At 57.6% G+C, this 13,924-nt stretch overlaps 1 protein-coding gene across 3 annotated transcripts; it reads left to right on the forward strand.

Annotated features, from left to right (window-relative positions):
• Positions 1-1,597: 1,597 nt before the first annotated feature.
• Positions 1,598-13,404, forward strand: LOC117976571 (TBC1 domain family member 3G-like). 3 transcript variants are annotated; one of them, XM_063599297.1, is made up of 15 exons: positions 1,598-2,578; positions 4,001-4,073; positions 4,236-4,321; positions 5,609-5,648; positions 6,131-6,211; positions 6,655-6,762; positions 7,093-7,202; positions 8,452-8,500; positions 9,026-9,146; positions 9,860-9,954; positions 10,339-10,404; positions 10,872-10,971; positions 11,342-11,494; positions 12,475-12,906; positions 12,950-13,263. In XM_063599297.1, exons 2-15 carry the CDS (start codon positions 4,002-4,004, stop codon positions 13,084-13,086), a joined length of 1,650 nt encoding a protein of 549 aa, XP_063455367.1. In that variant the 5' UTR covers positions 1,598-2,578; position 4,001; the 3' UTR covers positions 13,087-13,263. The 3 variants fall into 3 exon arrangements, with proteins under 3 accessions (XP_063455367.1, XP_054957645.2, XP_054957647.2); XM_055101670.2 differs by having other exon boundaries at positions 12,475-13,400; XM_055101672.2 differs by lacking the exon at positions 11,342-11,494 and having other exon boundaries at positions 12,475-13,404.
• The last annotated feature ends 520 nt before the right edge of the window (positions 13,405-13,924 follow it).

Consider the following 13,924-nt stretch of genomic DNA (forward strand, 5'->3'; position numbering starts at 1 on the left):
ATAGTCCTGAGAGCTCTATTTCCTGGTAAACTTCCCCCTTCCCACCCTGGTCCAGAGAAGCCCAAAGGCCAGTGCCCTCCACCCACGCTTCCTGGGGTACACTCTACTTTCTTCTTGCCCAGATGTCTTAACCTGGCTCTACCAAGCTAGAACAGATAGCAGGGATGAGCCCCCAGCCTCTACCAGGAAGATTTGCCAAAATGTTCTCGGTTTAGAAGCAGGGGCAGTGACGGGGCCTAGGGATGACCCCAGGGTTGTCACTCAAGCAGCAAGAAGGGCAAGGAGCCCTGTTTCCTGCCCTTACCCTGGGAGAACTTGGCCAGGGCTCCACAACGCCCTGCAGGGGCAGGAGAAGAACAAATACACCCTTCTCTGGAGGAAGTCACCACCATCCCCAGGAAGCAGGAGATGGGAGCACACTGGCAGAGCCCTCGCGTGCTATAGGGCAAGGCCGACAGGTCTGTACTCGGCCTCAGCCCCAGGGGAGCTGCAACATAGACTGAGACCCTCACATGTTTGGCTCTGTGTCCCCACCCAAAACTCATCTGGGATTGTAATCCTCCTGTGTCAAGGGAGGAATCTGGTGGGAGGAGATTGGATTTGGGGACAGTTTCCCCCGTGCTGCTCCCCGGATAGTGAGGTAGTTCTCAGGAGAGCTGATAGTTTCAAAGTGTGGCACTTACTGGTTCTCCACTCACTCCCTCCTGCCGTCTTGTGAAGAAGGTGCCTGCTTCCCCTTCCCCTTCTGCCATGATTGTAAGTTTCCGGAACTGCAAGTCAATTAAGCCTGTTTCCTTTATAAATTACCCAATCTCAGGTATTTCTTTACATCAGTGTGAAAACAAATGAATACAGTCCCCTTCCCTGAGGTGCCTTCCCCTTAGGCAACCAGCTGCCCCCATGCTCCTCTTCTGCCCCCTGGTATTTCCTTTCCCCTCATGGGGCCCAAGTGATCCACATGGCCAGCCCCAGCCCCATCCTACTGCAGGCCTGTGTGGCTGCTGGAGAGGCCAGGCTCCTTTCTGCACCCCGAGGCTGCCCGATATGCTTTCTGGATCCTGTACAAAACTGACCCACTATTCTCATACCGGTGCAACTTCTTCCAATACCTCAAAACTGGACAACGTGAACTTATCTTGTTGCTTGTCTCTTCTTGCTAGGGCTGTCATTGGGACAGTCCGAGATGGGGGGTGGGGGGAGACAATGGATGAATGGATGGATGAATGGACAGTAGTCCAGGGAGATGTCCCTGTGTGTCCTGAACTGGGCCCTTCCTCCAATGAGAAGCCTTCCTGAGTGTTTCTACAGTCATCCCTTGGTATCCATGGATTAGTTCTAGGGTCCCTGGGGATACCAAAATCCATGGATCCTCAAGTCTCTGACATAACATGGCCTAGTATTTACATATCAGCTATGCACATCCTCCCGTAGACATTAGACCATCTCTAGATTATTCAGGATGTGTAATACAATGCAGATGCTACATAAATGGTCGTCATACTGTATTCTTTAGGGAATAATGACAAGAACAAAGTCTGCACATGTTCAATAGAAATATAACCGTCCAATTTATTTCCTGAATATTTTCCATCTGCTGTTGCTGAATCTACAGATGCAGAGCTCCTGGATATGAGAGCCAAGTGTGCTTTGAGAATAGGGTGGGTGAGGTTGCTAATGAGTACAGGGGAGCAGGTGTTGATCAGGAGGACCCTGCACTGGGGCATCTGGACGTCCTGCCTCAGGACTTGAGACTCCAGTTGGATGGCACAGGCAGACTCAGCCCAGGTCAAAGCCGTCCCCTTGAAGTTTCATTTTATCCCAAGCTCTTTCTGGACCCTGGAATTTGGCATCCCCTAGGCCCTGCATGGAAGGACAGATGAACCAGGTTTTAGATAACATGTCTAGAAGAGTGAGCCCCTACTGTGTGCCCGGCACTTTCCTCACAGGATCCTCTAGCTAGAATATCCAAGGGTCATGGAGAGAAATACCCAGTTAAAATATCAGAAATGAAAAAGCGATACCATTAGAGACACTAAAAAGACCATTAGGTAATAGTATTAGCTTTTGTATTCTGAGATCCAGCAGCAGCAGCAGTCACTTCCCTCCACCCCTATGTGTATCCCAGGACCACCCTGGGCAGGGAGGGCTGAGGTTAGGGAGCAGCCATGGATGCTCTGATGCTGGCCCTGGGCTTCGAGGGTGACAGTGATGAGGAACTGGGTGCACACATGAGTGGGGCAGCCGGGCCTGGCCAGAGAAGCAACACACATGTGCAGAGACGTGTTTAGCCACATACACGTGTGCACGCACGTGCACAAACACATTGCAGGCAGGCATGTTGACGCCTCAGGCAGTGGAGGACCCTGACTCTGGGCGCTGCTGACCCGGGCAAGGCCCCATTGTGATGCGTGCCATGACCTCAGAATGTCACTGGTGCTTAACACCTATCCGCGCTCTGGCCTGCCTCAGTGTTCTACAGCAGTTACACACAGGCAGTGGTATCTGTGAGCAGCTCTGTGGACTCAAAGGTTTTCTCCCTGAGAGGCATGACCCAGGCCAGCTGATTCATCAGAATCAGGTGAGCGTGACCTGCTCTCTTCCCTCCAGGCGGACTTGGGGACAGTGGCTACGGTGCGGGCGGTGTTGGCCTCTGTGGGGCAGCTACCGAGGAGGGTCATCCCTGAGCACTCACCAGGCGCCCGTTCTACACTGCCCGTGTAGACGATTGGCTCTTTCGTCTCCATGGTGGCTTCGTAGAGTGGGTGCTGTTCCCAAATGTCCCCATTCGACAGATGAGACGTCTGGGGTCAGAGAGGCAGTAACCGGCCTGGGAATCCGGACATGACCCTGAGTTTTGCTCTCAGCCCTGCCGTGTGCTGTGCTGGAATTCAGGCCTGAACCCTGTGACCTCCCTGCCCTAGATCCCAAATCTGCCCAGGTTTCCGATCCCGATGGGGCAGAGCCTGGTCCTGGCAGAGCCACTGGTATAGATCCACTGGTATAGATCCACTGACAGTCCTCAGAACACCTCTGTGCCCTAAGCTGGGTCCCGATGGTCGCTGTGGGCCCCACTGAACACACATGGTCCCTTGTCCGGGGGAGCCTGCTGCCCTTGGGCAGCTGTGGAAAATGAAGGAGCCCTGGAGGGCTGGCTGAGGGGAGACTATCTTCCCTTCTGTTCAAAGGGGTCCGGGCACTAGGGTTCTCCCCAGGCATTTCTTGCTCTGTGTGGTCCTCTTGAGGCCTCACCCTCCTTTTGCCTCGAGTATTCCCAGGAGGGACGGTCCATCCAGGTGTTCTCCAGGACCAAGGACCCACTGTTCTTCCTCAGTGACCCAGGAAAATGAAGCCTCCTCCTGTTGGGACGGCTCAGAATGGTGGACTCCACAGTCCCGCTGCGAGAGACATGGTTTCCATGCGTACAATAGATCTTTCTCATCCCCCAAACCCAATACCCTCCTGCTCAACAGGCGTTATTCCTAAAGTGGCTTCACTGTTCAGACTGAAGAGCCACGGTAGCCAAAGTGATGAGCGGAGTTGAACCGAGCAGTCAGGAGAGATCTTGTTCCCTGTAGGAAACTGGGCATCTCTGAGGCCCTGAGCATCCCAGGAGGCCGATTGCACAGAGACCTCTGGTCGCTGACCCCAGTCTGCCTCCACATCCCTGGAATAGCCCATCATGGGCCCTTCACCCTTGGCAGGTGGAAACCATTCAACCTGCTGGGGCCGGTGTGTCCCCATTTCATGGCATTGGGGGACAACAGGATTCTCTGTCTAGGTCCCACTGTACTCAAGTCCTTGGGAAGATGCCCACCCCTGCTTGGGACTTGAGACTCCAGAGACTCGAGCAGCTGTGGGCCACTGGGTCTGGCCCCTTTTTACCTGGGGGCGGCGGTGGAATGGGGGTTACGCAGCCAGCCAGCATCTGGGAGCCCGACGAGAGCGGTTCAGGTGTTCTCCGAAGCCTAAAGTGTAACCTTTAGACAATTTTGTCTCACAGGATGGACGTGGTAGAGGTCGCGGGTAGCTGGTGGGCACAAGAGCGAGAGGACATCATTATGAAATACGAAAAGGTACAAGTCAGTCTGCTTCTTGGAGGGAGGGCTCTTCCAGTGTGCCCTGGTCAAAGGGTCCTGGGCTCGCTAGGAGCACAGGGCAGGGACGGGTGGCCAATGCCCCCAGGCCCTTGCACCCTTTACCTTGGACCCCTCACCAAGGCTCCCTCTGGGCTACAGGGACACCGAGCTGGGCTGCCAGAGGACAAGGGGCCTAAGCCTTTTCGAAGCTACAACAACAACGTCGATCATTTGGGGATTGTACAGTGAGTCCTCTGCACTCCCCTCACCCCTAAAGCACCTGTCTCAGCTCAGGGATGGGTTTGCTTTTAGAAAGGCCTTTCTGATGCAGGACATGTCTCACCAGGTCGGGTCAACCTCCTTTCCAGGGACAGAACTCCTCCCTGACTCCCCTGCAGGTCCAGCTCGAGGTTGTTGTTAGGCCAGAGGTGTGGGGCCCATCTAGGGAGCCGGTGGGAATGGAGACTGGGCTAGGTCAGGCCCCTGGGCGCTCAGCAGTTCTGTCGGCAAGTGAGCACAAGAGGAGCGGGGCAGCCTGAAGGTCTGGCCCTGTCTACTTGGAGACAACCCCGGTGAGATCCAAGGGTTATGGCCACAGGGTGAGGGGATGCCTGGCCCAGCCTCAGGGCTGTTGTCCAGCAGGTCTCTGAGGGCCCACCTGCCCCTGTTCTCCCCCATTCCCCTAGAGCTACAGCCCTCACTGTCCCGTGAGGGGAAAAGGCATGGTGACAATGGGGGCTGTAGCCCTAGGAGAATGGGGGAGAAGATGGGCAGGGCCCCGTTCTGGGCATCTCACGGTGAGGCCAGGGAGGCAGCAGGGCTTGCGGCTAAAGACCCTGGGTCTGGTGCTGGGAAGGGATCTGGGGCCGGGTAAGAGGAGCCCAGCCAGGAGCCCAGCCCTCAGGGATCACAGGATGGAGAGACAGAGGATCCCTGGGGAGGTAGGGTGGGAGGGAGCTGATGAGCCATGCCACTTCTGAAACGCAGGGTGTGTGGCTCGGGTGCAGGGAGAGGCAGGTAGATGCTGGGAGGTCAGAACCTGCAAGGGCCTTGGGGCTGTCAAGTGGGATGGGCCCCTGGTGCACCCAGAGTACACCGGGCAGGTCTCAGGGCAGGCTCCCTTGACCCTGGCGGGGTGATGTGGTCACTCCCTGAGGGACTCCTGTCAGGGCCTGGTCGCCCACCCTGGGCGGCCCCCATCACATCTCAGGGCTAACCTTTCTCAGCTCCAGCAGAAAGCACCACCTCGAGTCCAGGACGGGCAGCCCCATTGGGCAGCCTGTCCGCCCCCCACGCCAGGGGCCCCAGTAACCCCGGCCAGGCTGTCCCTACACTCCTTCTTCTCCCAGGTCCTGCCCCTCCTGGGAGTCAGCCCCACAGGAAGGCCCTTGTCCTCCCTTCCCTGTGCCTTCTCCTGGGCTGAGCCCTGAGCTGGAAAGGGACAGAGCCAGTCCTTTCTGGGGGTCGGCACCCAGGCTGGGGCCGCTTCAGGCCCCGTGCAGTTCCTCAGCTCTGCCTGGGTTGCCTTACAGTGAGACGGAGCTGCCTCCTCTGACTGCGCGGGAGGCGAAGGTAAGAGACTGATGCATGGAGGGGCTGGTCCAGGGACGTAGGGACTGGGCGGGTGGTCAGTGAGGCAGAGGAAGCAGCTGGCCTGAGCGGTGGCGGGTGAGGGCAACGCGCTGTCACTAGGAGGGGCAGCAGTCCCTGCTGGACCTGACCCCAGGTTGCTGTTAACTTTGGCAGTTTGATAAAATTCCAAAAGGAGAACCACAGTCCTGGCTTGGGGGTGGCTGCGCCCTTGTGTCAGGACCCCACCTAGAGGCTGGGACCTAAGACTTGTGTGGCTGTGGCCTGAGGATGCTACATCCCGGGGTCCCAAAGCCAGCCCACTGGTGCTCATTTGCTCAAAGGCTCTCAGCCCTTGAGGTCTGCCCTTCCCTGGCTCCTTCCAGCTGGCTCCCACCAGGGCTCCAGAGCCCAAGACCCAGCATCCGCGGGCGGCTCTGGGAAGCCTGGCAGCTCCGCTAACTCCAACATGCCTCATTTGACAGCAAATTCGGCGGGAGATCAGCCGAAAGAGCAAGTGGGTGAAAATGCTGGGAGAGTGGGACACCTACAAAAACAGCAGGAAGGTAATGTGTGGAGGGAGGAAGCACTCTCTGCAGAGACAGGGGACAGGCACCCATGGCTGTGGCCTGGCACCGTCAGCCTCTCAGAGGGTGGGTGGCACACTGTCCTCACCCAGAGGACTGCAGGCCTGGTCGCCAGATTTCCTGCCTATTTGTGCAAGCGTCACCTTGCTGGGAGGGAATCTGAATCTAGGGCTGGGACTACCCGGAGCTCAAGGCTAGGGATGCCCTGGTGACCTGAAGGAAGGAAAAGGTTCAGATCAGAGTTTCGACTCTGAGTGTCCATCCACTCTTTCAGTCCTGGGAAGGGAGACCCTGTCCCAGCTTGATCTCACCTCTACTGAGGAATCATGGGGCCAAAACCGACAATTTCCAGAATCCCCGGGCTCTGGTCCTCACTGGGGTCACCCCGTGGCCTGTGACACCAGATTGTTTTCTGCCCACAGCTCATAGATCGAGCGTACCAGGGAATTCCCATGAACATCCGGGGCCCGATGTGGTCAGTCCTCCTGAACATTGAGGAAATGAAGTTGAAAAACCCCGGAAGATACCAGGTACGCTCAGCCAGAGCACAACAAACAGGACAGGCCGTGTCAGGGGCCCAGGTCTCCAGCTGGAGGGAACGTCAAGACCACCCTGGGGAGCTGGGGGTGAAGGTCAGATGAACACCCTGGGCACAGATGGTGACACAGTCACCACAGACAAACTCAGCTCTGGTGACCCTCCCTGGCTTCAGTAACAAGCCAAAATGCAGCTTTCTGCAGAAGGAAACCTTCCTTCTGTCCTTCCTTCCCGAAGTGCTGACTGTGGGCTGACTGCCACTGGGGGCAGGGAGTCTTCCATCTGTTCTGAGACTGCTTCCTCCTCTTGGCCCTGCCCTACAGATCATGAAGGAGAAGGGCAAGAGGTCATCTGAACACATCCAGCAGATGGACCTGGATGTAAGCGGGACATTAAGGAGGCATATATTCTTCAGGGATCGATACGGAACCAAGTAAGCCTACGGGAGCCACAGGGTCCCAGCAGAGATGGGGTGAATGAGAGGGATGGGGGCTTCCCCGGCGCAGAAGCCAGGGTCACCCAGGAGGGATGACACAGCTGCCAAGAGCTCTCCTGGCCCAGGGAGCAGCCGGCACCATGAACCGAGCACCTCCCTGGTTCCAAGCCCTGGGCCAGACTGGAACATGTGGAGCCAGAACCCAGGAGGATCCTGAGGAGATGGAAGGCAGCAAACAAAATCATGCACAATGGTGAAAGGTGCTCTCCCTGACCCATGGGGACCCATGGTAGGACCCACGGGAGGGTGGCAGGATAGAGGGCCCATGAGCCCCTCCAGGCAACAGTGACAGCACCAAATGCTGGGAGAATTAGGGGTCCTGGAAACTCTCATCCAGGTCTGCTGGGAACATGACATGGCACAGCCACGTTGGCAGCCAGTTGGGCAGTGGCTCACAAAGCTCGATGGACTTGAACCACACATCCCCAAAGTGTCACAGATATTGAACCCACTGATTTGGAAACTGACATCCACATGAAACCTGCATGCCAGGTTCACTGCTTGACTCCTCGTCACTCACACACGGAGCCTTCGGGGACAGCCTTCGACACGGGAATGGGGAGAGCAAGGCTGGTCCTCCCTTCAAACGGAAGACCCAGTGAGAAAAGGGAACGAGCCAGTGATGCCCGCACGAACGTGGGTGGATCCTAGATGCATTTTGCTGAGGGACAGAAGCCAGACCCAATAAGCTACCACAGTAGGATTCCCATTCCTAGGCCATTCTGGAAAAGGCCAAACCACAGGGACCGAGAAGCAGTCTGGGTGGCCAGGGGCTGACGGATCGGGGAGAGGCTGGTGCATAGGGGCCACCCTGGAGACTTGGAGGATGAAGGAGTCGCCCCAGGAGGGGCTGGAGCGGTGGCCGGGAGACTCTGCACATTGGTTTGGAACCGTGGAGGAACTGTACACCCACAGACTGAACTGGCGTGTGTGCAAACTGAAAAAAAAAAAAATCATTCAGAGTGAAAAGGATCAGGCAAGTCACTGTACAACTGGGCTATTTGCATGTCACAGATGTGGATTTTACTGAAACATTTCTTCAAGAGTCTCAGGCCCTGAAGAGCTCACTGCTTATCTGGTGAATCATCTGAACCTGAAATGGGATTTGCTGTTAGGCTTTGTAGACAAAGTGAAATTAACAACATCTGCACAAAACAAACCAAAGCCCCCTTTCTCTGTTTCCTAGGCAGCGGGAACTACTTTACATCCTCCTGGCGTATGAGGAGTATAACCTGGTGAGTATTCCCGGCAGTGAGGTTCCCGGGCCATATTTCCATATTCACAGGAGTGGGTGTCTGGTGGGGGTGTCGTTGCTTCTTTTAAAATTAGTATTTGTGACCCACCAGGATATAAGAGGTAGGATGTCAGCTCACCGCTGGCATAAACCTCCAAGGAAGGGGGTGGTCTCAAGGGGTCAAGCTGATACACAAAGGAGTCAGGGCCTGGACTCCTGGTGTCACCTGGGCCTGACCACCACTTCTCAGAACAAGAAATGACGCCCTCCTCCTGGGGCTGCCCCAAAGCCCAGGAGCTTGGCAGCATCGCACACAGGATGGTGCTATCAGCAGACATTTTGGACAAGGTGCTGAAGTGCCCGATGGACTTGGCTCTTGTCATGAAATGAATGTGCATCCTGAGGAAGCCTCTCCTTCAGAGGAAGCCTCTCCAGTCACCTCTGCCCTCTCCAATGATATGAGTCCTCCCAGGTGACCTCAGCCCTCCCAGCTGATGTCCTTCCATGGTGACTCTGGCTCTTGCAGGAGGTGGGCTACTGCAGGGACCTGAGCCACATCGCCGCCTTGTTCCTCCTTTATCTTCCTGAGGAGGATGCATTCTGGGCACTGGTGCAGCTGCTGGCCAGTGAGAGGCACTCCCTGCAGGGTAAGTGAACAGCTGCCCCGGGGACCTCCTGCAGCCAGACCTGGGGATGGCCACCCTGGCCAGGTGATCACAGCTTTCAGCCAAGGCACCCTCCTTGTGTCGCCAGCTTGTTGGGAGACTTTAGGATGTCTCTGCTGAGGGTCCCACAGGAGTCTACGGCTGACCCCCAAAGCCCAAATCAGACTCCTCTCATCCCCATCAGCAGAGGGCATCTCATCCTCCCCGTGGCCACCCTCTGTGTCCTGGAGCCACGCCCTCCGGCTCTGATTCTGTGCAGCTGACTCTCCCCTCCCTGAGAGTCCTCCTGCCCTCCAGCTGCCCGGGCTCCTGCTGCCATCGGTGCCCACGAATGGGCCGACCAAGCCCAGGTGGCAGCATCTCCCCATCCCCTGTTCCCTGGCCCGACCCGACTACCAGGAGATGACCAGGAAGCCCAGCACCCACCCAGTTCTGGCCGCCCTGTGGTGGCCTGAAAGTCAGGCTTGCCCTTTTTGCACCCTGGCCCAGGAGGCCTCCAGGGGAACCTCCAGCCAGGCTCCAGGGAATGTTCCCGCCCCACCTCCCCAGGGTAAAGGCCGCATGTTGGGGTCACCAGATGGGAGGGTGGGAGGCCTTGGGGTTTGGGGGCCTCTCCAGCTGCCCAGCTCTTGCAGCTGATGGCTCCACATCTTGGGGGAAGGCTCTGATTTCACGATGGGCTGGGGGCTTCTCAGGATTTCACAGCCCAAATGGCGGGACCGTCCAGGGGCTCCAAGACCAACAGGAGCATGTGGTAGCCACGTCACAACCCAAGACCATGTGGCATCAGGTGAGTTTATGGTCCCCTCAGCTCTTCCCAGAGGCCCTGCCTCCCGTGGGGCTGTAGGAGCAGGGGGGCTGGAGCCCCTCGTGGGGCTGGTGACTGGCGGAGTCCCAGCCAGGGCCTGACCTGGCACGTCGGGTTCTCCATGGGCTGGGAGTTGGTTTCCTTTCCTGCCCTGGAGGAGACAGAGGCACAGGGATGGGGGCCCAGCTCCCGCAGAGCAGGGCAAAGGGCAGCGTGTCCACCAGGAGTGTGGGAAGGTGACAGTGTTGTGGGGAGCTCTGGACACCGCCCAGTGTTCTGCACTAGGGGAAGGGTCTTCAGAGGCCCTGGAAGAGGGAGGTTTTTAGGGCAGCCCAGTGGCCTGAGCATCTCTGTTGCTTCCAACAGGACAAGAAAGATCTATGTGGGCAGTGTTCGTCCTTAGGCTGCCTCATCCGGATATTGATTGACGGGGTAAGGAGGCATAGGGAGACCCTGGCTCAGGGACCCTCCTTGCCCTGCAGTGCCCTGCTTCCCCAGCCCGGGGGTCTGGCTCACTCCCAGCCCACAGGAAGCTCAGGCGGGTCCCCAAAGGACACACAAGCAAAACCCTCTGCCCAAGAGGGGTCATCCCAGGGCAGTGGCTGGGGCTCAGGCCCAGCCTCATGGGCAGACTGGGCCAGGACCCGACTTGAGAGGGCTCAGGGAAGCCTCAAGCCCTGGGCAAGCCCCTCTCTCCAGGAGCCACATCCCCACTCAAATGAGTGCCCCCCATGAGGAGCTTCAAGACCTTGTCTGACCCAGTGTCCTGGAGGGCTCAGGCGACCCTCATGGGGAAGGAAGGTCACTGACTCTGGAGACTGAAGCCCCAGTGTGCGCAGCTCGAGCCACCAGCCCCAGCCTGGAAGGACCAGGTTCTTTCACACCTGCTGTCCCCACAGATCTCTCTCGGGCTCACCCTGCGCCTGTGGGACGTGTATCTGGTAGAAGGCGAACAGGCGTTGATGCCGATAACAAGAATCGCCTTTAAGGTTCAGCAGAGTAAGTCTACGTGTGCCCAGCGGGGCCTGGGGAGCCCTGGGGTCAGAGCCCGACTGGCCCGAGGGCAGCTTCCTCACACTGTCCTCATGATCCTCTGTTCTGGCCCAGAGGGAGGTCTGGCCAGGTGGGCTGGGCAGGACACTGTGACACCGAGCCCATCCCCCACATGACCCAGATGAAAGTCGAGAGTGTGGTGAGCACTTCCCTGTCCAGATCGCCCCCCAGCCACAGTCTCCTGTGTATATCTGGACGCCTGGGGTGGCCACAAAAGGATCCGGCACCGCCCAGTGGGAGACTGAAGTGGCCACGGGGTATGAGCTGTGACCATTCCCAGGTAACTCCCCTGGCCTGATATCCACCCTGTCCCTAGAGCGCCTCACGAAGACGTCCAGGTGTGGCCCGTGGGCACGTTTTTGGAACAGGTTCGTTGATACCTGGGCCAGGGATGATGACACTGTGCTCAAGCATCTTAGGGCCTCTGTGAAGAAACTAACAAGAAAGCAGGGGGACCTGCCACCCCCAGGTGGGCTCCAGTGCCACGTCCCCTCCCATGTCACCCTCTGGGGTAGTCAATAGTAGGGGAGTGCCCGGGACCCGCAACCCTACTACCTGGGCCTTCCTCTTCACCTTTTCTTCCTCCTCTTCCTCCCGGACTCTAAGAAAGTACAGGAGGCCCACCGGTCCTCAGGGCAGGCGCTCAGTGCGTGTATACTGGACATGCTGTGCACGCAGGAGGGGGATGTGGGCAAGACCCTCCAACAAGCCCCCTCCCACCTTCTGCGATGTCTCCGTCTCCCCCTCGCAGGGCCCTCCAAGTTACTAGACGAGCCCAGACCCATTTGTGGGAGGCCCCGCCCCTCCCTGCAAGCACCCACAGCCTCAGAGAGCAGCAGAGGCCCCTCACTCCTGCACGCTCCTCCAAGGTTGCCAGGACAACAAGCCTTGAGCCAAGAGACAAGGGAATCGGTGTCCCTGACCCACAGAGCATTCAGGGAGAGGGCACAGGCGGGACCCCGGGCCCAGAGCCAGAGCTAAGAGTTCAGCCAGAAGTGGGAACGGTCAGTCCTGGCATGGACTGGGCAGCCCAGGAGGGCAGAGGGTGACCCACATCCGGGCCCAATCACCCACTGCGGAGACGGGTCCCCACGTGAGGTGGCAAGGGGCTGGGTGACATCCAAGGCCCCTCCCACCTGAGTTCTGACTGGGGGCCGTATCCCAGGCCCAACAGCCCTGGGACGAAGGTGTGTGGCAGGAAGCCCCCAGCCAGTCTGAACCCTGGGGGCAGTCCCAGGAGCCACCCGCCATGCCACGACAGCTTCCCCACGCCAGGCAGCACGCACCCCTCCCTCTGGGATCAGCAGACTACAGGCGTGTCCTCAGTGTCAGGCCACGGGGGCCACACAGAGACCCCGAGGACTCCAGAGACGCAGGCAGGTGGGGCCCAGCCCGGAAAGGCCTGCGTGGGCTCACTGGAGATGCTGACCGCGTCTGTTTTCCTTTCAGCCAAACCCGAGCAAGGGTCGTCGGCATCCAGGCCTGTGCCGGCTTCACGTGGCGGGAAGACCCTCTGCAAGGGGGACAGGCAGGCCCCTCCAGGCCCACCAGCCCGGTTCCCGCGGCCCATTTGGTCAGCTTCCCCGCCACGGGCACCTCGTTCTTCCACACCCTGTCCTGGTGGGGCTGTCTGGGAAGACACCTACCCTGTGGGCACTCAGGGTGTGCCCAGCCCGGCCCTGGCTCAGGGAGGACCTCAGGGTTCCTGGAGATTCCTGCACTGGAACTCCATGCCCCACCTCCCAACGGACCTGGACGTAGGGGACCCTTGGTTCCGCTGTTATGATTTCAGACAGAGCTGCTGGGTCCGTGCCATATCCCAGGATGACCAGCTGGCCACCTGCTGGCAGGCTGAACACCCTGCGGAGCGGGTGAGATCGGCTTGCACTGCACTGAGCCACAACGTGGGCATGGACTTCCCGGCCCTGCAGTGCACCCAGCACTGATTCCGACCAGGGCACCCCCTTCAGAGCTAGGGACGAACAGCAGTGTGCTCCCACCTCAGGGCCTTGCCTCTGCGGCCTCCACTTGGAAAGTTCTCAGTTCCCTCCAGGCTTCTAGAAGCATCTGGGCCAGGGCTCATGGCTGGATAATTTCCCTAGGCTTAACAACCCAAGCAAGCTTCGCCTCCTCGTTTTATTTTTTGTTAAACTTATGAGAATGTATTAAGAAAGAGTGCAGCTCGAGAGACATTCAGAGATGGAACACACCAGACCCCAGATCACAAAGCCAACCATGCCCAGCCCCTCCCAACACCCCCAGCCCCACGACCATCGTTCTGAATTCTGACGACACTGTGAGCCTGCCTTTGTACTTTAAACTCATGGAAGGATAACCACCTTCACATTTTGAAATAAATGTTTCCTGTTGAAATGATTTTAGATTTTAGACAGAAATATTGAAAAGGCACTATAGTGTCCTCCTATACCTTCCATCCAGCTGCCCCTAATAATGATGTTTTGCAGTCCCATGGCACATAAGAAATTTAGGCCGGGTGTGGTGGCTCACACCTGTAATCCCAGCAATTTGAGAGGTCAAGGCGGGAGGTTCAGGTTCACTTGAGTCTAGAAGTCTGAGACCAGCCTGGGAAACCTAGGTGGACCTGGTCTCTAGAGAAAAGTCAAAGAAATTAGCCAGGCATGGTGGCGTGTGCCTATAGTCCCACCTAGTCAGGAGGCTGAGGCAGGAGGATTGCTGGAGCCCACGAGTTCCAGGAAGCAGTGAGCCATGATTGCACCACTGCACTCCAGCCTGGGTGACAGAGTGAGACTTTATCTCTTAAAAAAATTTCAGAAATTTAATGTGGGTACAATTCTATTAACTAAATAATAATGTGAACTATTATCTAAGGTTATGAAGGCTAGAATTATCCCATTTTTGCCTAACTTCTCGTACCTGT

This window comes from Pan paniscus, chromosome 19 (genome assembly GCF_029289425.2).
Source record: "Pan paniscus chromosome 19, NHGRI_mPanPan1-v2.0_pri, whole genome shotgun sequence".
NCBI lineage: Eukaryota > Metazoa > Chordata > Mammalia > Primates > Hominidae > Pan > Pan paniscus.